This window comes from Schizophyllum commune (genome assembly GCF_000143185.2).
Source record: "Schizophyllum commune H4-8 unplaced genomic scaffold SCHCOscaffold_10, whole genome shotgun sequence".
NCBI lineage: Eukaryota > Fungi > Basidiomycota > Agaricomycetes > Agaricales > Schizophyllaceae > Schizophyllum > Schizophyllum commune.
The window spans coordinates 1,593,578-1,615,868 of NW_026089547.1; the positions used below are offsets into that span (position 1 = coordinate 1,593,578).

Below are 22,291 nucleotides of genomic sequence, written 5' to 3' on the forward strand. Positions count from 1 at the left end.
GTCGCTGCGGCATTCGAAAAAACTTCGGCCGCCCGCTGCATCTATCTCCCGACGCGACGGCCCTTGGGATCGAGGGCTCAGCTGCTAAGTGTGATGCCTCAACTTGAACCGTGACTCCTATGTCACATTTTGCAACGTGCTTTCCCGCCGGCATATCCCGATGTCGTGCCGATCCGCCAGCTTTCGGCTTCAGCGCTTGTTTCCGACGCCCACTCCGACGTTGTACTGCTCGAGGGCGGCCGCTGTTCCACTGCTGTTATCCCCCTTCATCGACAATAGCAGTCGCCGTGTACATAGGGATTTACCTCGACGAAACACACAACGTTCTCTATGTCTTTCGTCGCCGTCGTCCGAGCAGTCAAGTCAGCCCTTCGAGCTCGCCGAGGCGTGGTTTCCTAGTCGACATCTACTCGCTGTGAACTCCCGCCATACTCCCTGGAAACGAGTGTCTGTGGAACGACCAGAAACGGATTTTTGCAGCTGCATCTACGCGCGCGCCACAAATAATCTGATCCTTGTCGACTGCCTTCCCAATTAGAGTCGACGCGTATCTGCTAATGGTCTGCTTCGAACCATCCCCCGACTTTCACTCTCCTGTAAATGCCTGCAATTCTGTTGGCTAAGCGCCCTCAGCCTCTGCTAAGCGCCGACGTCTACGCGATATCGAGCAGACGGCTATCTACACAGTCACTGTAAATACTACCTCAAGCTGAATGCACGTCGAGATATGTCTACCCAAGTGGCTGTGTATCGAGAATCGTCCGGCGCTCGTCCCGACGGGAGGACGTAAATGACCGGGATAGGAAGTCTCCAGGTGGCCGAAATAGGACCTACCAGTGAACACGGAACTGCAAGCGCCAAGCGATACTTCCTGAAACCGTTGTCGCTGCATTACAACGCGCAAGATACTTTGGTACGTCCGACGATGTCGTCTGCGCTGTCGATCGGTCGCGCCAAGCAACTTCTAGCTTGCCTACTAATCGTCGTCGAACCATTGCAATTTAATTCAGACGGCAGAGTCGCTGGATTCCTTCCCCCGTCAGGTTGCCACAAAACACGCTTCCGGTATTCCTCGCGTGTCTCCACACTTGATTGCAGGAAGCCGCACAAGAGATGGGCGATAACGCGTCGTCCCTCATGTTCTCCCAGGGGACCGTCAACACAGCGCAAAACTACCGCGCCTACTGCTCGCATCCGGTCCGTTAGGCGACGCCCGACACTATCTCTTGACACGATCTCCCGACGGGATGGCTCCGCCAGCGGCAAGTCCGGTCACTCAGCCTAAGGCCGTGCGATTGTGTGCAATGTCGGGGCCGACGCAGTGCAGTATCGGGTGCGTCATGCTTCAGTCGTCCAGGTTTGATGATGAGGTACATTGTGCTGTTTGGGGTTGCAGATCATACTGCTCGCGTGGCTTGGGTCTATCAGAGCAATGAAGCATGTAAGTGACCGTGGCCCTGATCCTCAGCAATACGCGCCGCAATCCTTTCATTCACTGGGTACTCTGGCGCGCAACTAATACAGTTCCTCTCTGGCAGACATACGCCAAACATCAGGACGACCCCCTCCGCATAGCGCCTACCTCTGCAAGGATGTAGGGCCCTCATCGCTACTGATTTCAAGCTCGAGTGCAGATCACTCTGGGCTCGACTGTTGCCTCGACTGCAGGATTCTGTCAGTATTTTCTGCGCCACTCCACGCTCGCCTGCAGCGGTGCAGGAGCTGAGATGTGGCTGCTGCTCAACGCACTATAAAGGCGGAGTATCACGATACTTCCTCAACATCGAGTTCAGCGAGTCCTACATCCACTCCGACAGACGCCAAGCAAGCTGCCCAAGCAGGAATCACATCTGACCCAAGGAGTACCCATGGAGCGTATGTATCTGATGTCGTATCGTCAGAAGAATGCTCAAAATTCCTTTGCAGACTGGAGGACTAAGCTGCACAACAAGGTTCGCGGCAATGGGTGGCAACCGCCCGTTTACGACTTCAAGGCGTTTGGGCCTTCCCATGCCCCTATGTGGTTATGCATCGTACGGCGTACGTATCCCAGTATCATTGATTCTCATGTCGCTCATATTGTGCAGTCCAGGGTGCCGAATACGGCCGCGGTGACGCGCCGACAAAGGGGGCTGCTGCCGAGATAGCAGCCCAGCGAGCCTTCCAGGAGCTCTTGCACATGGGATTGTGATTTCTTTTCCCCCATTCGCATCTCTTCATGTATCGCTATAACCACTCATTACCCTGTAGCATAGTTTCAGGGACCGTTCACCGCTTTTGTGTATATTAGCTTACGTGCTAAGCGTGTATGATTTTGTACAATATTGCTCTGACATCCGCTTCTGCACGGTAGATGCTTCTCTATATGCCTACTTCGGTATAGACGTGAACAATACATCGTTTCATTGTCCATTATCGCGTCCAACGACTTGATGCTGGCAAAGTCACATTCACAGGTCACACCCTTCTTGCTCAACCTTTTGAACACAGGAACTCTCTTGTCTTCGACCGTCACCGTCAAACTTCGTGCAAGATCACCTTGCAAGAAGGACGCTGTGGAACGGAGAAGATACTCAACCCATTACACCAGGGTTCGAACCATTGACCTAATCAAGCCTGGACCCGCCGAACCGCGAAATTTCAATTTTGAACCTGACTGTTCCCCTCGTCTTTTGTGAGTCAAAATAGTTATGCTCCGCCTGGTGACTCGATCGATAAGAGTACAGGCGCGATGTCCGCCGCGTCGTCCACTCTTCCTTCGAACGCTCATCATGGACGCCGTCACGAAATCCCTCGCCTCGCTGAGCATTCAGCCGCGCGCGGTCGAGCACGCAGCCGCTGACACCCCCGACGCCTGGAGGGAGGCGGTCAAGGGCGCGGGAGCCGCCCCAGAATCCTTTGAATTGATCAAGGTCCTCGTCTACAAGCCAAAGACAGCAAAAAGCGCGACCCCCGTTCCCGCAGTAGTCATCGCACGCGAGTCGACCGAGACGCAGACGTCGGCGATCGGCAAGAAGTTTGGCCTCAAGGACCTCCGCGTCGCGAACGATGACCTGATGCGTGAATTCCTGACGGTGGACAGGACAGCAGGTGTGTGGCGCGCGCAGCCGAGCCCCCCTTCGCGCTAACACCCCGCAGTGTCCCCCCTCGCCCTCAACTCCACCACCTACCCCAAGGTCTTCACCATCGTCGACGCGTCGATCGAATCTTCCCCCGGTCCCTTCGCCGTCCGCGCCCTGTCCTCCAGCTCCACCGTCTTGCTGTCCGGGAAGGAGCTCTTTGCATACCTCAAGAGCCTAGAAACCGCAGAGCAGAAGCTCAATGTCGTCGACTTTGCCGAGCTCAACTCCGGCGCCCCAGTCGTTCCCCCAGCCGGCCCGGCCAAGGCCAAGGAGGATGCGAAGATCGAGGGTGCCGTCCAAATCGCTATTGGCGTGAAGAAGGAGGTGGACTTTGCTGCCTGGTATACCAACGTGCGTCTCGCCATGTCGAACCTATCCCCATCACTAATCTCGCCACCAGGTCCTGCTCAAAGCGGACATGCTCGACTACTACAGCGTCAGCGGCTGCTACATCTTGAAGCCGTGGTCGTACAGCATCTGGGAGGAGATACAAGGTGAGCTACGTCTCCTTCCCCTTACCAATTGTGGCTGACAGGGCTGTAGACTGGTTTAACAAGGAGATTAAGAAGCTCGGCGTCCAGAACTCTTACTTCCCCATGTTCGTCTCTCAGAGCGTCCTTGAGCGCGAGAAGGACCACGTCGAGGGCTTCTCCCCGGAAGTCGCATGGGTCACAAGAGCGTACGTTGCACATCCCTTCGACTTTCGACTCGCGTTGACGACCTTCCAGAGGACAGTCTGACCTCCAGGAGCCCATCGCTATCCGCCCCACCTCCGAAACGGCCATGTATCCCTGTGCGTACTGCTATGACCTTCGTGACGCTCGCCTCGCTCACCCGTGCTGCGCTAGACTACTCGAAGTGGATTCAGAGCCACCGAGACCTGCCCCTCAAACTCAATCAGTGGAACTCCGTCGTCCGCTGGGAGTTCAAGAACCCGCAGCCCTTCCTTCGCACACGAGAGTTCCTCTGGCAAGAGGGCCACACCGCCTTCCTCACTAAACCTGAGGCCGACGCCGAGGTCCGCCAGATCCTCGACCTCTACCGCCAAATTTATGAGGACCTCCTCGCTGTGCCCGTCATCCCTGGCATTAAGTCAGAGAAGGAGAAGTTCGCCGGCGGCTTGTACACAACGACCATCGAGGGCTTCATCCCCACCTCAGGACGCGGCATCCAGGCTGCGACTTCTCACTGCCTCGGGCAGAACTTCTCGCGACCGGAAATGTTCAACATCTCCGTCGAGGACCCGAGCAAACCGAATGAGAAGCTGTACGTGTGGCAGAACTCTTGGGGCTTGAGTACGCGGACAATCGGTGTTATGGTCATGGTGCACGGTGACAACCAGGGCTTGGTGCTCCCGCCGAGGGTGGCGAGCATCCAGGCGGTCATCGTGCCGTGTGGTATTAAGGCGGGTGCGTCGGACGAGGAGCGGAAGAGCATCAACGACAAGTGCGAGGCTATCGCTCAGGAGCTGCGTGACGGGGGTGTTCGCGCGAAGGCCGACTTGCGTGATATCTACACTCCGGGCTACAAGTTCAACGACTGGGAGCAGAAGGTATGGCAAAATGTCTTGTAGAGATCTACACGGGCTGACGTGTCGCTCCCTAGGGTGTTCCCCTTCGCCTCGAGATCGGCCCCAAGGACCTCGAGAAGAAGTCCACGCTCACTGTCCGCCGCGATACTGGTGCGAAGGCCCCGCTGCCCCTCGAGAACATTGCCGCCGGCGTCTCCTCCCTCCTCGAGACTATCCAGCGCGAGATGTTCACGAAGGCGCGCGACACCTACTACGAGCGCATAAAGGAGGTGACGAAGTGGGAGGACATCGTGCCGACGCTCGACGCGAAGTGCGTCGCGGTCATCCCGTGGTGCGAGGTCGAGGCATGCGAGGATGATATCAAGGACCGGAGCGCGAAGGAGTGAGTAGGGTTTGAGTGGCATGAGGATCATAGAACTGACCTCTTTCCAGGTCTGCCCCCACCGACGAGCGCGCGCCGTCAGCTGGTGCGAAGTCGCTAGCGATTCCGTTTGACCAATCGCGCTGGTCGCCCATCGAGCCGGGCAAGACGAAGTGCCCGGCATGCGGCAAGGACGCGAAGCGGTGGACGATGTTCGGCCGGTCCTACTAGACATTGTCGTTTGGGACTTGTCGACGTGATGGGTGTCCGCGCCAGGTGCGGGCTGTTGTGATGTCGGTGTTGGTCGCAGTGTTGTCGAGTTGCTAATCGCGTATGTGCTCTGACGTTGTATGTTTCTTAGTACGCTACTGGGTCTTGCAGTCAATCGAAAAGGGCAGCCTTGAGGCTGCCCAATCCACTCTCACTCAGGCTTCAGTCAGCTGCTCCTCACCTGCAATGGTCTCTTATCACCCAGAACTCCGCGGGTACCCGTCTTTCCAGTCCGGCTCTTAAGATAACTTCAAGTGCCTTGACCTCTTTCCGAGCCTTTTCCTTCGAGCTATTCTCCGGACCCGCCGCTCCTGGAGTTGTTATTGACGGATCACAGCCTCAATAACCAGGCACCGAGGCTTCTTTGCGCCACGCGTTCACAACTTTCGCGGACCTGTCTCTCAGTCCGACTGCATGCGCATGCTCTCATGGGAAGGTATGTTTGTCGATCACCAGACGATGCAACCGACTCACGAGGTTCGAAGAACAGGTTGATTCTCCGGTAATTCCTCGACATGGCGACGGGTCTGGCTCGACCGTCAGCAGCGTACGACGGCCTCCGGTACATCGCGTCCCTGGAGATGGCCAGGCGCTTGCGGTACTCGTGGTCCCAAGTATAAAGCCAGCTGAGCTCAACGCATGGCACGCTGTTCGCTCTTCGTATCATCGTCCCGTGGCGCAACATGGCGATACGCACCTTCGCTTTCGCATCCCTCCTCTTGCTGTGGTCCGGCCTGGTCGCCGGGCTGACCTCCACCTTGCAGCAGGTCACCAACTTCGGGACGAATCCTACGAATGTGGGCATGTATGTTTACAAGCCGACGACCGTGTCGTCCTCGCCTGCGCTCATCGTCGCGATTCACTACTGCACTGGCACGGCGCAGGCGTACTTCAACGGGTCGCCGTACGCGCAGCTGGCGGATCAGTACGGGTTCATTGTGATCTATCCGAGCTCGCCGAACTCGGGAACGTGCTGGGATGTCAGTTCGAAGAAGTCGCTGACGCACGATGGGGGAGGCGATAGCACCGGCATCGCGAGCATGGTCGCGTACGCGAAGACGCAGTACGGAGTGAACCCAGACCAGGTCTTCGTTACTGGATCTTCGTCTGGAGGTAAGTATTTCTGGCAACAGTCAGACTATTTTGGCTGATACCCAACAATCAGGCATGATGACGAATGTCCTTGCTGCCACCTACCCGGACGTCTTCAAGGCTGGTATCGTATACTCCGGCGTTGGCGCAGGCTGTTTCGTCTCCGCATCCGGTGGCGTCGACGCCTGGAACTCGACATGCTCGTCTGGTCAATCCACCGCTTCTGCGGCCCAATGGGCAGCTGTCGTTCACGACATGTACCCCGGCTACACCGGCGCCTACCCGCGCATGCAAGAGTACCACGGCACTGCTGACAGTACGCTCAACTACGCCAACCTCGCTGAGGAGGTCAAGCAGTGGGCAGGCGTGCACGGTTACGACGCGTCCGCGCCAACGCAAGTGCTGCAGAACACGCCGCTTTCCGGTTACACAAAGTCTATTTACGGGCCAAATCTCCAAGGCATATCAGCTGCGGGTGTGGGGCATACGGTGCCGATTCAGGGAACGGAGGATCTCAAGTGGTTCGGGATCATTGGGGGTTCCGGGACGACGGCACCGTCGGGCCCTACGACGACTGCTCCCGGATCTACGACGACGGCACCTGCATCGACTACCTCTTCGGCTGCCGGTGCTACACAGACAAGATGGGGACAGTGCGGTGGTTCGTCGTCTGCCCTTTGTTCGCGCAAAAGTATCTCAGCTCACGTCGACGCATAGGTACTGGGTACAATGGTCCCACCACCTGTGCATCTGGGTTGACTTGCGTCGCTGTCTCGCCTCCGTACTACTATCAGGTCAGCGTTCTGCGGTCTTGCTTTTTCTACAATCATCTGATGATCCCATAGTGTCAGTGAATGGGAAATAAAGGATAAAGGGAATCATCGGGGTTATGGGCTCGGTCAGGGCGCGCTGCTTAGCCCTGTTGCGCGGGCGCCGACGGCGTAACTTGTATCGCTCTTGAGATGCTTTTGGACTCTGCAATCGAATGGAAAGTGCATCACCGAAAACAGTCTCATCTGGCAGGCTGACAAGTGCCTTCGGGGAGCCGTCTTCCCTCCTCCGATTTGGCAATGCCTCATTTGCGATGTGAGTGTCTTGAGTCGGTACCGAGCCTTTCCCTTTGAACGCCGACTATGGGTCCTCCTGCTTAACTATCTGCTATAGACGGATCACGACTTCAGTACCCAGGAACCGAGACTCCTCGACACAAGACGTCGTGTATGACCCGCGAAGCTTGAAATGCAGTTCTATTTCGCCGGCAATCCTTCGACAGCCATACGATGGCGACGGAAGGCGGCCCATCCGCCTGGAGCACGCAACCTTCGCCAGTACACCGCGTCCCGGATATCATCAGGTGAGGTATCTTTGCCCTCGTATAAAGTCGGCTACTGACAACGCAGACCGACGTAGTTCTTCGTGGACACTGAACTCCCTTCCCAACGCACGATGACAGTCCGAGCCTCCGCTTTCTTCCTGCTCCTCTTGTGGCTGGACCTCATCGCCGGACAGACCTCGACCCTGCAGCAGGTCACTGATTTTGGAGACAACCCGACGAACGCTGGCATGTACGTCTACCGTCCAACGAATGTAGCGTCATCTCCAGCCCTTATCGTCGCGGTCCACTACTGTGGGGGCACGGCACAGGCGTACTACACTGGCTCTCCGTACGCGCAGTTTGCGGACCAGTACGGCTTCATCGTGATCTATCCGAACTCGCCGAACTCGGGCAGCTGCTGGGACGTCAGCTCGAAGCAGTCGCTCACGCGTGATGGAGGCGGCGATAGCACCGCCATAGCCAACATGGTCGCGTACGCGAAGACCCAGTACGGCGTGGATCCAGACAGAATTTATGTGACCGGGACGTCCTCTGGAGGTCAGTACCTTTCCTATGAGCTACCGAGGCGCGGGGTTGACCCATCGTGAAAAGGCATGATGACCAACGTCCTTGCCGCCACCTATCCCGACGTCTTCCAAGCAGGGATCGTGTACTCTGGCGTGGGCGCAGGTTGCTTCGTGTCCGCGTCCGGCGGCGTTGACGCCTGGAACTCGACTTGCTCTACAGGCCAGTCCACCGCCTCCGCCGCTCAGTGGGCTGCTGTCGTCCACGACATGTACCCTGGCTACACCGGTGCCTACCCGCGCATGCAGGAGTACCATGGTACCGACGATACCCTGCTCGACTACAAAAACCTCGCCGAGGAGGTCAAGCAGTGGGCGGGCGTCCACGGATACGATGCGTCCGCGCCGACGCAGGTTCTACAGAACACGCCGGTGTCGGGGTACACGAAGTCGATCTACGGGCCGAATCTGGAGGGAATCTCGGCGGCGGGGGTCGGGCATGTAGTCCCTATCCAGGGTACGGAGGATCTGAAGTGGTTTGGCATCGTTGGGGGTGCGGGTACTACGTCGACCTCCGGCCCTACGACGACTGCTCCTGGGTCGACGACGACGGCGCCGGCCTCGACCACATCATCGGCTGCTGGCGCAACCCAGACACGCTGGGGCCAGTGCGGAGGTGCGCTTTTCTCTTCTCGATATGCAGAGGGAAACGCTGATCGGGATGCGGTGCGTAGGTACTGGCTACAACGGTCCTACCACTTGCGCTTCTGAATTGACTTGTGTTGCTGTCTCGCCGCCGTACTATTATCAGGTAAGCAGGATCGGACTAGGAAAGCGTCTGACTTTCGTCTGACTGTCTTACAGTGTCAGTAAGGGTTTCAAGGTCTTCTAGGGGTTTGGGAGAACGGTTGAACGGGTTGCGCTAAGTGGTTGCTCTCGTTTGGCACTGTTTCATGTGTATGCCTACCTCCAAATATGATTGTCGTATCCCAACGGAAGCACGGAAAAGCGGGAGAGCGCATGCTATCACACACCGGGAGCTCTCTTGGTCGAACGCGAAGATAACTCGCTTCAGTCCACAGGAGATAATGAGTGCAATCATCTCCATCAGTCCCACACTCGAAAGACGATTCAGAATATAGTGATTACGGATGCGGATAGACTGTCGACGAGGCTATGATACAGTGCTGGTATAAATAAGGGTGACGCTCAAAACTAATGCGTGAGGGATAGCGTGCTGGAAGTAGCAGTGGAAGAGTCCGGGACGCGACGCAGTCTAACCTCTTTGATGTACATCCTCCGGAGGTGGCTCGGCCCTTCAGGCGTAGGTGGTCCGAACCCTTCAAGCTTACACGGGGCTGTGGGGGCTGCGGACAAGGCCGACCTTCGCCTCGTCCAAGGCTACGTAGCGAGATTCCTTGGCGCGGCGCTCGTCCGTGAGCTGGTCGACGTAGTTGTCGACGATGATCAGACCATCTATCAAGTAAGTCAGCAACATGTCCTTCCCTTGACAAGCACGATTGCACCCACAAAGCTCGAGGATCCAGGCGATGACCCACACAACGGGAACACTCCAGCGCGCCGCACTATACGCCGCCTTGCAAAGATTCTGCTCGTCCACGTCCGAGTTCTTGTTCGTAGACTCCCAGTCCTGGAAGCTGTCGATGCACTTGTCGATCCATTCCTGCTTGCTGTCGTGGAAGAACTGGACGAGGCTCCAGATGCCGGTGCCCACGCTCACGATGAAGTGCAGCGCGAGCATGAAGAGGAATATGCGCACGAGCCCACGGAGGCGGAAGACGCAGCCGATCAGCCTGAGAGGCGATCAGTCGGATGGATGTGTGGTGGAGGGGATGAGCATACCCGAAGAGGCATATGAGTGTCAGGAGCGTATATATGGCTGCGCCGACTTTGAGTTCGGTGGAATCTACTCTTGCCGCGTAGTTGGATTCTGACAGAAGGCGATGAGCGACATTCACGTTAGAGATGGACACGCACTCACCCTTGTGAGCGAGCGTGTACCAAGATACACCCGCGATGAGACCACCACCGCAAACGCCAAAGAGGGTCATGACCTTGCATTCCCGATCAATACAGCTGACGGGAAAGAGAAGACTACAACTCACAAAGACGCCAAGGCGGACCGGAAGGCAGCAGCAAAACTTGCGCGAACGAACACCGTAAACCATGGTTGCAGATTAGGAATGAGTATCAAAGTCGTGAGGAGTTTCGAAAGCTGGAGAGGGCCGACGAAAGCAGATGAAGACCTTGTATGTGAACCGGACAGAACCTGAGCGCCGAGCGGGGGTGCTGGGCGCTGTGAGTGGGCGAAAGAGGGCACCGCGAACGCGCTATATAAGCGCCGCGGGGCATGGAGGAGCGGCGGTGCCGGCGAGGCGATCAAGAAGCTGCGGCAGTGGTGCTGATGTCGTGTAAGTGATATCAAAAAGGCGGCGCGGGGCACGACAATGCACGGGCGCTTGTTACAGGCGCGACAGCGCCGCCTCGGAGTAGGACCCCGGATAATGGGCGACGAGGTTAGTTCCGGAATTCCTCAAAACAGCGGCGTTCAAGTCCGACATTTTTTGGCCAAAAGGGCGGCCAAAGTCCGACTTTTTAACCAACCTCGTCGGCCGCCGAAATTTTTTATTTCCCGATTAGGGAAATCAGTTATTTGTTTTGTCACGTGAGCAAATATTCAGCATTTCCTGCGACTTTCTGTGCCTCTCCCGAGGGCCTGTTTTGAACGGGAAACCACGCCATTCGACGTATCTCGCTGTTCGCGCGTACCCAGTGCACCATGTAGGCATTTTCGTGCTGTTTTGTCTGATACCTAACTCAGGCAGGGTACCAAAAGTCCGACTTCCAAAGTAAGCTGACGCCCTCAACCTACCCATTTCTCCGACTTTCTCAGAGACATTTGGAGCGTTTGAGGCCCCAAAAAATCCGACATCGCGAACTACCCCTCCCCCCAATTATCCGGGGTCCTCTCGGAGTTCAATCAGCTCCTGTCCATACGGTCACATTGCACCGCCTCAGCTCGTCAACAATGTCTCCTTGGGCAAGCTGCAATATTCTTCGAGATAGACGAGGGTTTCTGGGCACGCTATGCAAGGTCCCCCATGAGTTGCAGATAGCTTCGTCTTGGCATGGTTTGAGTGCTTCCCTTCTGCCTTCAGAAGGGATCGTCAAACAATCGATGATGGCAGGCGCGTACCCATCTCCGGAATAGCGCCCGAGCAGAAACGCTATGCAGGACTAGCTGTGACGGCGCATTCGATCGGTAGAATCACCACGAGATCGTCCCCCATCCTGATCCTGGATATGGCTATGCTTACGCGGGGAAGGACGCAAAAGCCACTGTGTACTGTGTGTCTGACCAAAAGGGTCCATCGTCGCCGACTCTGGTTGAGATTGGCATATGTGAACGTATCTCGTTGAGGTAGAGGGCTGCTGTGTAATGCTTATCGCTTGAATAGCTTTTCGAGCATTTCAAAGTGCGGGAGGGAAAGACCCAGTGTTTGTTCGGTCGTGGGAATGCAAAATTCCATCTCAATGGCGACCACGTGGGTGTCACGTTCTGCTTGTTGAACTTTGACGCACCGTGACTGTGGACAACCTCTACGTGCCCGTGCATCGATTGCTTTATCGCACTATGGTCGTGTTGATTGCTTCATGAAATTCTGTATGTGTGATGAGTAGTCGTGTGGTATATATACAGTGTGTCAAAGTCAGCGTTCGATCCCACCAGTCCGTGCCTTTAAACCTCCCGATCTGGGACGTGGCGATGCCCATTGTCCGCGTTCTTCCCCTCTTCCACCTCTCGTGCCTCTTTCTCGGTAGTTCGGCTAGTGCGTTGTTCATTCGCGCTGGTGCGCTCATCACCCGCGCGCGCTGTATACGGCTGTCGCGGTAACAGCGCCACAAGCCCAGCCATGCCCGCAAATGCGATGGCCACGCGCAAGACCAGCTGGATACTGTCGGAGAACTTAGTGCGCACTAACTCGCGCGCTGTGTCGCTGAGGAGGCCGGGTTCGTTGACGAGGTCAGCGTTGCTGAGGATACGGGAGAGCGTGTCCTGAGACTGAGGGGAGGACAAGGGCGCGCGAAAGGCGGGGGTTGCAGCGCGGCAGGAGAGAATGAGCAGACACAGTTAGCTCGAGGTACGAACGGAGATGGATGCAAGCGACGTACAATGATGTCCTCCGATATGCCTGCGAAGGCCCGCGACAGATGTGCACGGTTTATAGCACCGGCAGCTGCGAGCCCCGCAGTGCTGCCAATGTTTTGGAACAGCACGGCGACGGAGCTCGACATGGCGATGTCTGGGCGCAGCGTATATAAGTTCCTCGTCCACCTCTACGCCTTGCATATATCACTTGCCATCCGGACGCACACACGCCTGCGCGTCGAGAAACGACGATTGGATCGTGAAGCCGCAGCCGGCGCCGTACACCATGAGGACAATGATCTCTGCGGCGACGTGGCGTCCGGGCGCAAAGACGAAGCCGATGAGGAAGGCTCCGAGGAGGTGGACGAGCACGCCGATCAAGAGCATCGTACGTGTTGGCCGCCAGCGAAAGCGGCTTGCGACCTTCATCGCTGGTCCGAAAATAAGACTGGCAGACGTGAATGTGCCCAGCAGTGGGATTAGTAGGACGCCGGCGATGACGGCGGTTCTGTGGTCGACGACCTGGGACCACATTGGACTGTGAGAATGAGCCGCATCAGCTTCAACAGACGGATGTATAGTGGGGGGAACCAGCGCACATATAATACAGATACGTGATGAAGGTCATGCCGTAGAAGAACAGTGTCATCCAGGTCGCGACAAGCCCCCCATTCTTCATGAGGCGTAACGGGATGATAGGCTCCTTCGCAACGTAGAACTCGCCCACAAAGTACAGCGCGAGGCTGATCGCGGACACGACGAACAGGGCGATCGTGACTGGAGCGTTCCAGGCCCAGTAGCTTCCCGCGAGACTCTGCGGGACGGTACGTAAGTAAAGGGGAAGGCGTGCAGGGGTGGGTGAGCAACTTGACACGTACCACGGGAAGCACGAAGCACGCTATGCTCGCGACCATGAAGAGCGCGCCGAGAACGTCGAGGCACTTCATCTCGGTGCGATATCCGGCGTGGGCTCGGCGAGGGAGGCGGAGGAAGACGCCGATGGCGAGGATGGTTATGCTGACCAAGGGTATGTTAATCCAGAAGCACCATCGCCAGGTCGTCTGGCTGGAAAAGACTGGAGACGCTCGTCAGCGGTAGAGTTGTGGCTTTTACGAGCATTCTGTACCTCCGCCCAATATGGGGCCCAGGACGTTGGAAAAGGCGAAGCCTAGGGAAAGAAGTCCGCGATACTTGGGCCCTTCCTCTGTTACACGACTCAGTGTCGTGCGCGGTAGTGAATAAGACCGACTCTTGCTCACCTAGAGAGAAGAGGTCGGCGACAACGATGTACGCCATATTGATGAGGCCTCCGGCGCCTATACCGGAGACGGCGCGAGCTGCGATGAAGAAAATCATGCTCGGACTGCAGCGGAGGTAAGTATTAAAGGCAGATCAAGTCAATGGTCTCACGTACGCCCAGCCGCATCCTATACTGCCAATGAGGAAGATTGATAGGCCAAAAAGGAGGACGACTGTGAAGGGGTAAGCGAAGAAGTTGTTGCGGAAAGGATCAACGTACGTCGGCGACCAAAGATGTCGGACAGCTTGCCTAAGTAAGGAAATAAGCGCCATTACTAGTGTTCTAGTATATGCAAAGAAATCAGCACCGTACCGTATATCGGCTGTACTGCATTGATTGTGACGAGGTACGCGACAGGTACCCAAGAATACAGTTCGTACGAGTTGAAGTCAGACGTAATGTTGACTGCCGCAGTAGCCACCTCCACAAGACAGATCAGATCAAACGGAATTTCAGGGATAACTCAGCCCACTCACTATTGTCTCGTCCAAAGCAGACACGAAGATGGCCAATATGAGGCCAATGAAGATCAAGATGACAGATTTTCGGCCAAGGATCGGCGGCTCGCAGGCTTGAGGGGACTCTGTCCTCTCAGTGACATTCTGAGAGGAAGAATGGCGCGAAGGGCTTGGCGACAACGAAGGAGGTTCGTAACGCCCTTCAGGCATTGGCGAGCTCGTCCGCGAGGGAACAGTCATGTCAAAATGCGGATAGCGATGTTCAGGGAGCGCAGCTCCTGGTAGTGAGGGTCGTCAGAATCGCTTGTGGAATTGCGAGGTCGTGTCAAATCGTTCAGGTCGATGTCATGTTCGCAGGAAGCAATGATGCGCGAAGGAAGAGACGTCGTGCCACAGCAAGGCGATGAGATCGTCTTCGACGTCGCTTTTCAACGAAAGAAGTGGGTCCGTGTCAGCAAGATGTTCTCAAAACTGTGCTTGCACAAGAGCAGCCTGAGCAGGAGAAGTATGGGATGGTCGTAGTCAGGAGCAAGAGTGGCTAGCGGAGTCCGGACCGTCGACCCTTCCACCACGTGAGGTGGCGCGGCCATTGTAGAGTAATCGGCATTTGCCGGAACTCAGGCCTCGCGCTCCTTGTGACGAACTTCGACTTGACCTTTCGCCTCTCTTCTCTCCTCCCTCTGATATCAGCCCTGGGGTGTCAATTCTATCAGCAGCGCCGAGCCAAAATTCTCGGATGGCTATCGCAGCTTCAGCCAGCGGCTCAGGCCCAGCTGGATATGCTTTTGTCTGTTGTCGGTACGTTGCATGGTAACTCTCCTGCACGCACGGACATACAGAACAAAGACATGAACGGTACTGTCATCAACATGCATGGCTTTGTGAGGCGGGCCATGATGCTGCTATGTCACGTCACAGACAAAGGGCACAGCCGAAGGCGGTTTGACCATCCGTCAAAGATGGCCATTGTGCGTCACATGAATGGTCCAGAGGCCCTCTCTGAATCGTATAAAGGCCTTTGCAAAGAAGGCGCTGTGCATAGTTCCGATTCCTCCCTTTCCACATTGACTTGCTCCTTGCCACCACCGGAACCGCTACGATGCGTCTTCGCTCCCACACCCGCGCTCAGGCGGCTCAGCAGCAGCAACAGCAGCACGCAACACATGCTGCAAGCAACAATGCCACCCAGACCGCCGTCGCGCCACAGCAGAATGCCACCGCCACAGCTGGTACTAGGAGGGCAGGCACCTCCACCCGGCGTCCTCTTCGTCGGACTGGCAGTCTGGTGGTGACCGACAGCAACGGTCAGCCCCTCGCACGCTGTGATGTGCAAGTCGGCGAAGATGGCGTGCATACTCTAGATCGGCAGGGCAGCATCACATTCACCAGCGCCGCAAACTTGGCGCGCGATAGTCAACGGAGTAACGACCAAGTGGCGAACAGCCAGTCGCAGCAAGCTGCCCCTTCGCAAGGCTCTTCCAACCCAAAGCCACTCGAGCGCTATACCACTCCCGCACCCCGCCCGGTGCCCGACCAAGAGGACCCTCTCCGCGCGCCCCACCGCCCAACGACGCGCCCAGACCTCCGCAACCACCGCGTCTTCTTCGTGACCGACGATGAAGACCCCGAGCTCGCCGAGATCCCGATCCCGCAGCACCAGCGCCCGCCCCAGCTCACGCAGACGGAGCTCCTGCGAGAGACCCACGCCGACGCGATGCGCAACCAGCTCCGGCAGCTCATGCTTCTCACCGACGAAGACCTCCTCGCGCTCCGGGAGACGGACGTCCTGCACGAGCTGTGGAAGTTCCAGCGCGAGCGTCTCGGTGAGAAAACGCGCAAGGGGCTCGGGCCCGAGGGCACGATCCTCGTTGACGAAAATGGCCAGGCGCTGAACCCGGAGCTCGAGCGGCAGGCGGAAGCCGCGGCTTACCCGCCCTTCTCGTTTGCCGCGTCTGATGGACAGTCATCGCAGGGCCTTCAGCCGACCGCCACGCCATGCCCAAATGCGCAGGCGCTGCGCTCGCCGTACCACCACAACCGTCCAGTCAACCCTAACTATCACCGTCGGGCGAGCACTCACCGCCACCCGCGTCTCCCAGGCCCGACCATTCTCTCGACGCCTGCCCGGCGCATGGTGCAGACTCCCCACCGCCCCAAGAAACCTGCGCACGGTACTCCTGCCGGATCCGCTCCTGGGTCCCCTACGCCGGCTCGCAATGGCCCGGGGACGGGGAAGACGCCCGCGCGCCTCACCCGCCTCCTGCACCAGCCGTCCACCTCTGGCGACTGGGGCAGCCCCAGCGCGCAGGCCGCCCTGGTCAGGGACGCTAACGGGGCTGGCCCCAGCAGCGCGCCCGTGCACTTCCAGCAGCACCAGCCCGCGATCCCTGTCGGTCACTCTGCCGGCCGGGGCGGACTCCTTCGCCGGGAGATGGCTCTAGAGAACATTCCTGAGGATAGACCCCTCGCGGAGCGCTCCTTGAGCCCTTTGACGCCGATGAGCAGCGAAGAGATCCCCACGGAGTTGGAGGAGGATGAGGACAGTACCCCTCAGCCGAGTGGCAAGGGGAAGCGACGGGTGTGAATGCTCTTGAGTCTTGTGAATTGCTCAGCGTAGATTGTTTTCACGACGTCCATTGTATTGTTCTCTCAACCTACACATCCCTTTTATGAACCCGTAGAGCGAAGTTATGCGAAACCAGGTTGCGATTACTTACTTATCTTAGTAGACATCCTAATCCAATCCTATGTATCCATGAACAGTATCTGAGAGCCAAGTCTGAACTAGGAGAAAAGTGCATCTCCAGTAAACCTTCTGCGGGGTCTAGAACGGCGAGGGCGTGCTGCTCCCAAACGAGATGTTCACTGCATAAAGCGGTCAGGAGTCCAGTGCCGAGGCTCATAAAGAGAAGGAACGGACAAATACCTCATACCGAAGCTGAGGGTGCCTCCCGCAAGTAGTTATCGATGGATAAAATCTTCCGAAGTTCACAGGGCTTGTGGTACAGTGGTAGCACGTTCGCTTAGCATCTTCCATCACAGATAATGCAACAACGTACGCCCCAGACCCCTCAGTCACGTCGTCAACTGCAGAATCAGCAGCAGATGCAACGTATGTGTGCATATGCAGTCCTTCGTATCTAATCTACCCTCAGCGCCCTTCATGATCAACCCTGCCTTCTTAGGTTCCGCACCCTGGCTTGAGGGGTACGCTATGCAGGGGATGCCATACGCTCCGGGTCCTGCCCAGCCCACCTCGTCCGCTGCTTCGTTTGAACCTGGTACTTAACTCACTTTCACCGTGTTTTTGTCTTTGCTATCTCGCTTTCGCTGCAGTTCGTTGCTTTCGTTGTTATCAAGCACGTATCATTGTACATTACTATCACACACTCTCTGATTACACAGGTCTACATGTCGTAGAAGGATGTATGATAAAGCTCATCAATGCCACGAAGGGCATCAGCTACCTCGTCCTCCCCAAACGTCAAGGGGATCCGCTGAGCTACCTCGAATGCGTGTGCCATAGCCTGTGCAATGGCCTGGTCTTCGCCATTGTACTGAAGAAGAAGGTAAGCGCCAAGCGAGCGGGTGGGGGAAGTGACGAACCTCGCTCATCAAAGCCTGGGCACGAGCCAGGGCATCGTGGACCTGGAGGGCGGATGAGTCCGCGGGTACATGCAGCACATGCGCCTGCAAGTCTTGAACAGAGATGTCGCTCGGACGAGCGAGCGCCTCCTCCAGGAATTGGCGGAGGGCGTGGGCGCGTTGATCAGTAACATCATCTTGTATCAGCTTTTGAAGTCTGTCAGGAAATTGTGTGCGCGAGTGGAAGAAGGTGATCGTACCTCGTCTACACGCTGCAGCGCGTTCTGCATGAGCACAGCAGCAGTCGGTGGAAGAGGCGACGACGAGGGCGTGATTGAATCGCCACGGGCTGCGGCGAGGTCCTGAGACGCAGGCGTGTGAGGGTCGCCCGAGTCGTCCGGATGATGGGCGATGATAGGATCGACGCTGGAGGTGTCGACGGGGAGTGCGGCAGAGTTGTCTTGGATCATCGCGTCACCGAGAGTGTTGTCATCGTCCAGGAATGCGAGCCAGCTGTCCATGAGGGCGGGATCAATGTTGACATCCGGGGGAGCGATGTCGAAAAGCATGTCGGTGCCCTGCGCGGACAGTCCTCCGCCCAGGTCGCAGTCAGGCAGCACCTCGGTCAAGTCTGTCACCGCAGGAGGTTGCGCGCCCGATCCGAGTGCCGTAGAGGTCTCCGCAGAGGCGGATGGAGACAGGAGGTATGGCGCGCTGGGTCCACCGTGGATGTCCTCGTCGCTGGCGCTGCGTATGACGATCGGGGGACGAGGAGCGGCACGGATGGGCGTTGGAGGCTTGCACACATCACCGCGGTCGCTGTTGTCTCTGGCCTTGCCCTTGCCCTTGCTGCTGCCGGCCTTGCCCTTGTTGATGGTCGCATCCTTGCTGGCGGTCGTGCTCTTGCCCTTCTTGCCTGATGCCCTGCCGATGCCCCTGAGCGTGCCCAGATGCTCACCGGTGCTCTTGTCCTTGGAGTACGCGAGCGAGCGATTGATGGTCTTGAAGTCTTCGTAGATGGCGAGGTACTCCTGCGCGCGCGCACAGTTGGTGTGCATGTGTTCGACGAGGGCAACGTAGTCGGACGCGCTGCGCAGGCGTCAGTCCACAGCAAGATGTGATAGACGGGAGCGTACAAGGCGTCTCCAGCAGGGCACGCGAGGCCTTGCTTTGTGCGATAGATTTCGAGAATTAATTGCCGCCACAAGTGATGGAGTCGCTTGCTGCGAGATTCCGGTCAGCGCGCACGAGACGAGACGGCGGAGGAGACGTACTTGTGCTTTCCGTACGCACTCAGGCTCTCGTACGTACCCTTGAACTTGGGCACGTACAAGGCGCTAACGATAACATTCTTCTCGCAATGCCTGGCGAGAATGAGACAGCGGTTGCAAACAAACTTCTGCTTCCCTCCTTCCATGACGATCAGCGGCTGCTCCTGCGCGCTCGTGTAGAAAGGGCCATAGACAATGGCGGCAAAGGCGAACCACGCCTGCACCATGTCCAGCCCGGCGAGCGTCGCGTGAGGCGAGGGTGGCGGCAGGTTGGAAAAGTCGCCGTCCGCCTCTTCCTCCTCGTCGTCTCCGCCCACACGACGGGTCAGCAGGCGATTGAGGTTGCCCCGACCCTGCTTGGCCTCTTTGAGCAGCAACGCCCCCTGCTCATCGTCCTGCAGGACTGGCATGAGCTCCGCCGGGTCGCGGCCGTCGCCGGCGAGCGATTGGAGGATGAGGTTCGTGATGGGCGCCGATGGGTCGCGTAGGAGGTGTACGGCGGCAGCACGCTCCTCACCGGTGCCCTTCTTTACGCCATCGATGGCGTCCTTGTTCCGTTTCTTGATCGCGCCTCGGCTGGCCTGGTGGCGTGTGGTCTTGCGCACCTTGCCGCAATTTTCATTGAGTACAAGGTACTCGTCGTATAGCTGTGAACGAGTTTGCCCGACGGGTCACAAAAGCACGCTCAGCTCACGCACCGACTGCGCCAGCGCCTGGTTCTCGGGCGTGTCGTCGACGTAGCAGGTCTTGTGCCCGCTGATCTTGGCGTTGTTCATCATGTTCCTGATGGCATCCGGGCGCACGGACTGTTTGTCGTAGCCAGTGAATAGCGCGTAAATCTTGTCGACAACGGCCTGACGAGCGGCAATGGCCTGTGTCTGCTCCATAGTCTATGGGCTGATGAGGGAGAGGGACGGGAGGAGAGGGATGTGACTGACCGAATCAGCCGCCGCGTTCACCTCCAGGTGATTCTCGCGGGCAGCGAACGTGGTCAGTTCCTCGACGGACGCGGTCGCGGCTGTCCCCGGCTGAGCCGCAGCTGTGTAGCGACTGGCTGCCACGCATATAGCGTCAACCGCGACGGAAATGCGCAGATGGCCTTCGCGCTGGTGCTCTGTTTTTTCGGGCAGAATGCCGTCTGCGACACCGAACCGAATGCCCGTCCAGTCATAGTCTTTGGCCCCGCGTAGGTAGTGGTTGCGCAGGATGGCAGTCTCGCCCACCGCCCTGTGGTTGAGAAAGTCGAGGGCGGCGACATGGCCGATCACACCAGCGATCTGTTCGTGCACGGATGAGTATATGCGCACGCCTCGAGGGGCTGCTATACGCACCCAGTTCGCTCCAGCCCGGCGAAGTACGTAGGAGCCGGTGGCGGGCAGCATGGCGGCGGCGGCGGCATGGTTGATAGCTTCGGTGATCGCTCGTGCAGAGCAGGGCTGGTTGTAGTCGAAGGTGCGACCGCCTTTGTTCATGGCAGGGAAGCTGGTGTACGCAATCAGTGATGTGATGGGCATTGATGAGAGGCACGTACATTGCTCGCTTCCTGAACTGTGGCAGGTACGTTCGCTCGCGGGCGGGGTGCTGGAGAAAGGCAATAAAGGTCTGGAATCAAGAATGAGCAAGGTGTATGCGCATATACAGATCATACGTACATCGCCATACTTTGTGCCAAAGTATCCCTCATGGTAGTGGGTGGCGAGGAGCCAGATGGTGAGGTCGAACATGACGAACTCGGGGCGATTGACGGAGCGGATATTCATGACCTGCTCCCTGACATTGTGCGAGTGGAGAGCACCCTAGGGTGTGTTTTGAGCAGTGAGGGCTGGCGAGAGAAGAGCGAGAGCGTACCTTGCACGAGTCGAACGTGATCTGGGCGATGAACATCGCTTCGCTCACCCTCTCCCAGAGGATGCTCGAGAGCGTGAGCATGCGGGCGGGGTCTGGCTGTCCACGCGGATTGATGTCTCCGATGGTGCTCGGTCGCGAGCCACAGTAGAACATGACGAGCACCTTCTGGATGCGGTAGCAGTCGCGCATCCAGTTGTTGGACGATAGACGCCCTCCCAGCACGGTGCCGATGATCTGGCCAACTTCAGGGTAGTCAAAGTAGAGCTTGTTGGGCCGCTTCCGTCGCAGGTCATATTTTTTGGCGACTGAAGAAAGGCGTGAGGAACGAGAGAGGAGTGAGGAGGAAGGCGACGTACGGGCGACGACCTGGTCTATCATGCGATCATACAGCCTGTGGGTGACGAGGATCTCCGCAGCGCAACGGTCTTTGGTGACGGGATCGACGGCGGCGCGGATTATGTTGGACACGTGCGAGTGAGCCCACCAGGCGATGGTCATGGACTGCAGCTTTTCGGTGCGCGACATGGAGTTTTGAACGATGACGAGCTGTGAGGCGGGACATGTGAGCGAGGGCGAGCGTGGCAGAGGAAGGTACGGACCTGATAGTCGAGCCAGGAGAGGGTGAGATCGAGGATGGACTTTGCATGCCAGGCGTACTCCTTTGGGAGGCCCGGGTAGCAGCGCTCAAAGTACGCCTCGAAACGGACAGCGGCGCGAATCTTGACCGCCTCGGTCTGTGGTGCAACACGCGAAGGCACGTCGTCTCCCGAGCCTCGGACGGAGTCGACGAGCTGATCGGAGGTCATGCCGAGCTTGGCGAGCGCCCTCTCTTCTGCGCGCCGGACAGTTTGCTCAGCCTTGCTGAGGATCTCTGGGTTGCCGAAACGCTTGCCGACGACCGGAATGTCCGCGAGACTGACTGGGGTGTAGTCGGTCGTAGCTGGTGCGGGCTCTGGCACGGCGGGAGGCTGAAAGCCAACGTCGGGTACGTGAGCGGCGGCCATCTGACTGAAGACGGGCGGCAGGTGGGTAGCAGCGAGTCGAATCTCCATGTAGTCGGCGTCGTCATCAGCCTCTGCCTCTCCATCGTCCTCTGCACCCTCGACGGGGTTGGCTGCGGCATCGGGAGCGGGGTCTGGCGGAGGAGCCAGCGGAGGCGGTGGTGGTGGTGGTGGTGGTGGTGGGGCAACCTGGCGCCGTAGACCGGTCATCATGGAGGGCGGCGCGCGAGGCATGTGCGACGCTTGCTGCGCCGCTCGGCGAACGTTGGGTTGGAGTGCGTTGCGGATGTGGGCGGGGAGGTGGGCATCCATGGAACGCGAGCTCTGAACGTGCTGGTTTTATGCATGTCGCCGTCGTAAAGGAAGCTCAATGCTGTCACCGGCGTCATGAGCAGCGACATGAGAGGAGGGCGGAACGAAGAGAGCGGGGACGAATTGTTAG

The 22,291-nt window shown here is 57.8% G+C and overlaps 8 protein-coding genes across 8 annotated transcripts; 5 read left to right on the forward strand and 3 right to left on the reverse strand.

The window, feature by feature from the left end:
• Window positions 1–1,868: 1,868 nt before the first annotated feature.
• Window positions 1,869–2,191, forward strand: SCHCODRAFT_01174646 (uncharacterized protein; the record flags this gene model as incomplete). The annotated part of the gene is made up of 3 exons (XM_003028835.2): window positions 1,869–1,875; window positions 1,927–2,040; window positions 2,088–2,191. The coding sequence occupies 3 exons, from the start codon at window positions 1,869–1,871 to the stop codon at window positions 2,189–2,191; spliced, it is 225 nt and encodes a 74-aa protein (XP_003028881.1).
• A 478-nt stretch (window positions 2,192–2,669) lies between these two features.
• On the forward strand, window positions 2,670–5,438 carry SCHCODRAFT_02637582 (prolyl-tRNA synthetase). Its single transcript, XM_003028834.2, has 8 exons — window positions 2,670–3,090; window positions 3,139–3,473; window positions 3,523–3,616; window positions 3,666–3,801; window positions 3,851–3,915; window positions 3,971–4,674; window positions 4,728–5,035; window positions 5,086–5,438. The coding sequence occupies exons 1-8, from the start codon at window positions 2,772–2,774 to the stop codon at window positions 5,243–5,245; spliced, it is 2,121 nt and encodes a 706-aa protein (XP_003028880.1). The 5' UTR covers window positions 2,670–2,771; the 3' UTR covers window positions 5,246–5,438.
• Window positions 5,439–5,631: 193 nt separating this feature from the next.
• SCHCODRAFT_02637585 (carbohydrate esterase family 1 and carbohydrate-binding module family 1 protein) lies at window positions 5,632–7,604 on the forward strand. Its single transcript, XM_003028833.2, has 6 exons — window positions 5,632–5,720; window positions 5,775–6,397; window positions 6,450–7,037; window positions 7,094–7,170; window positions 7,222–7,462; window positions 7,541–7,604. The coding sequence occupies exons 2-5, from the start codon at window positions 5,968–5,970 to the stop codon at window positions 7,228–7,230; spliced, it is 1,104 nt and encodes a 367-aa protein (XP_003028879.1). The 5' UTR covers window positions 5,632–5,720; window positions 5,775–5,967; the 3' UTR covers window positions 7,231–7,462; window positions 7,541–7,604.
• Window positions 7,420–9,295, forward strand: SCHCODRAFT_02637590 (carbohydrate esterase family 1 and carbohydrate-binding module family 1 protein). Its single transcript, XM_050345979.1, has 6 exons — window positions 7,420–7,462; window positions 7,541–7,730; window positions 7,787–8,249; window positions 8,304–8,891; window positions 8,950–9,026; window positions 9,080–9,295. The coding sequence occupies exons 3-6, from the start codon at window positions 7,823–7,825 to the stop codon at window positions 9,086–9,088; spliced, it is 1,101 nt and encodes a 366-aa protein (XP_050198610.1). The 5' UTR covers window positions 7,420–7,462; window positions 7,541–7,730; window positions 7,787–7,822; the 3' UTR covers window positions 9,089–9,295.
• A 34-nt stretch (window positions 9,296–9,329) lies between these two features.
• SCHCODRAFT_02637595 (uncharacterized protein) lies at window positions 9,330–10,744 on the reverse strand. Its single transcript, XM_003028521.3, has 5 exons — window positions 10,342–10,744; window positions 10,218–10,290; window positions 10,079–10,166; window positions 9,746–10,029; window positions 9,330–9,691 (listed from the first exon to the last, which is right to left on the reverse strand). Exons 1-5 carry the CDS (start codon window positions 10,402–10,404, stop codon window positions 9,564–9,566), a joined length of 636 nt encoding a protein of 211 aa, XP_003028567.1. The 5' UTR covers window positions 10,405–10,744; the 3' UTR covers window positions 9,330–9,563.
• Window positions 10,745–11,863: 1,119 nt separating this feature from the next.
• Window positions 11,864–14,686, reverse strand: SCHCODRAFT_02637598 (MFS general substrate transporter). Its single transcript, XM_050345980.1, has 11 exons — window positions 14,163–14,686; window positions 13,999–14,107; window positions 13,906–13,935; window positions 13,801–13,858; window positions 13,646–13,749; window positions 13,513–13,590; window positions 13,265–13,461; window positions 12,986–13,200; window positions 12,599–12,924; window positions 12,410–12,540; window positions 11,864–12,299 (listed from the first exon to the last, which is right to left on the reverse strand). The coding sequence occupies exons 1-11, from the start codon at window positions 14,382–14,384 to the stop codon at window positions 11,976–11,978; spliced, it is 1,794 nt and encodes a 597-aa protein (XP_050198611.1). The 5' UTR covers window positions 14,385–14,686; the 3' UTR covers window positions 11,864–11,975.
• Window positions 14,687–14,771: 85 nt separating this feature from the next.
• On the forward strand, window positions 14,772–16,922 carry SCHCODRAFT_02637601 (uncharacterized protein). Its single transcript, XM_003028831.2, has one exon. It carries the CDS (start codon window positions 15,244–15,246, stop codon window positions 16,726–16,728), a length of 1,485 nt encoding a protein of 494 aa, XP_003028877.1. The 5' UTR covers window positions 14,772–15,243; the 3' UTR covers window positions 16,729–16,922.
• Window positions 16,923–17,492: 570 nt separating this feature from the next.
• SCHCODRAFT_02637604 (uncharacterized protein) lies at window positions 17,493–22,260 on the reverse strand. Its single transcript, XM_003028519.3, has 13 exons — window positions 21,448–22,260; window positions 21,205–21,394; window positions 20,849–21,153; window positions 20,653–20,796; window positions 20,532–20,602; window positions 20,332–20,482; window positions 19,939–20,277; window positions 19,699–19,890; window positions 19,004–19,647; window positions 18,866–18,952; window positions 17,990–18,818; window positions 17,751–17,936; window positions 17,493–17,701 (listed from the first exon to the last, which is right to left on the reverse strand). The coding sequence occupies exons 1-13, from the start codon at window positions 22,159–22,161 to the stop codon at window positions 17,552–17,554; spliced, it is 4,002 nt and encodes a 1,333-aa protein (XP_003028565.1). The 5' UTR covers window positions 22,162–22,260; the 3' UTR covers window positions 17,493–17,551.
• Window positions 22,261–22,291: the final 31 nt, after the last annotated feature.

What these genes read in the sequence shown, in the direction of transcription:
- SCHCODRAFT_02637604 (XM_003028519.3), bottom strand. Translation starts at nt 22,161, where the DNA reads ATGGATGCCCACCTCCCCGCCCACATCCGCAACGCACTCCAACCCAAC. An exon ending in GATAGACCAGGTCGTCGCCC is followed by an intron (nt 21,154 to 21,204) that starts GTACGTCGCCTT and finishes GCCTTTCTTCAG; the next exon opens with TCGCCAAAAAATATGACCTG. An exon ending in CCCAGGCTTTGATGAGCGAG is followed by an intron (nt 17,702 to 17,750) that starts GTTCGTCACTTC and finishes CTTCTTCTTCAG; the next exon opens with TACAATGGCGAAGACCAGGC.
- SCHCODRAFT_02637590 (XM_050345979.1), top strand. Translation starts at nt 7,823, where the DNA reads ATGACAGTCCGAGCCTCCGCTTTCTTCCTGCTCCTCTTGTGGCTGGAC. An exon ending in GACCGGGACGTCCTCTGGAG is followed by an intron (nt 8,250 to 8,303) that starts GTCAGTACCTTT and finishes CATCGTGAAAAG; the next exon opens with GCATGATGACCAACGTCCTT. An exon ending in ACGCTGGGGCCAGTGCGGAG is followed by an intron (nt 8,892 to 8,949) that starts GTGCGCTTTTCT and finishes TGCGGTGCGTAG; the next exon opens with GTACTGGCTACAACGGTCCT.
- SCHCODRAFT_02637598 (XM_050345980.1), bottom strand. Translation starts at nt 14,384, where the DNA reads ATGACTGTTCCCTCGCGGACGAGCTCGCCAATGCCTGAAGGGCGTTAC. An exon ending in CGCCGACCTCTTCTCTCTAG is followed by an intron (nt 13,591 to 13,645) that starts GTGAGCAAGAGT and finishes GTCGTGTAACAG; the next exon opens with AGGAAGGGCCCAAGTATCGC. An exon ending in ATCACGTATCTGTATTATAT is followed by an intron (nt 12,925 to 12,985) that starts GTGCGCTGGTTC and finishes TCATTCTCACAG; the next exon opens with TCCAATGTGGTCCCAGGTCG.
- SCHCODRAFT_02637595 (XM_003028521.3), bottom strand. Translation starts at nt 10,404, where the DNA reads ATGGTTTACGGTGTTCGTTCGCGCAAGTTTTGCTGCTGCCTTCCGGTC. An exon ending in CGGTCCGCCTTGGCGTCTTT is followed by an intron (nt 10,291 to 10,341) that starts GTGAGTTGTAGT and finishes CGGGAATGCAAG; the next exon opens with GTCATGACCCTCTTTGGCGT. An exon ending in GTACACGCTCGCTCACAAGG is followed by an intron (nt 10,167 to 10,217) that starts GTGAGTGCGTGT and finishes GCCTTCTGTCAG; the next exon opens with AATCCAACTACGCGGCAAGA.
- SCHCODRAFT_02637601 (XM_003028831.2), top strand. Translation starts at nt 15,244, where the DNA reads ATGCGTCTTCGCTCCCACACCCGCGCTCAGGCGGCTCAGCAGCAGCAA.
- SCHCODRAFT_02637582 (XM_003028834.2), top strand. Translation starts at nt 2,772, where the DNA reads ATGGACGCCGTCACGAAATCCCTCGCCTCGCTGAGCATTCAGCCGCGC. An exon ending in GACGGTGGACAGGACAGCAG is followed by an intron (nt 3,091 to 3,138) that starts GTGTGTGGCGCG and finishes AACACCCCGCAG; the next exon opens with TGTCCCCCCTCGCCCTCAAC. An exon ending in CGAAACGGCCATGTATCCCT is followed by an intron (nt 3,916 to 3,970) that starts GTGCGTACTGCT and finishes GTGCTGCGCTAG; the next exon opens with ACTACTCGAAGTGGATTCAG.
- SCHCODRAFT_02637585 (XM_003028833.2), top strand. Translation starts at nt 5,968, where the DNA reads ATGGCGATACGCACCTTCGCTTTCGCATCCCTCCTCTTGCTGTGGTCC. An exon ending in TACTGGATCTTCGTCTGGAG is followed by an intron (nt 6,398 to 6,449) that starts GTAAGTATTTCT and finishes CCCAACAATCAG; the next exon opens with GCATGATGACGAATGTCCTT. An exon ending in AAGATGGGGACAGTGCGGTG is followed by an intron (nt 7,038 to 7,093) that starts GTTCGTCGTCTG and finishes GTCGACGCATAG; the next exon opens with GTACTGGGTACAATGGTCCC.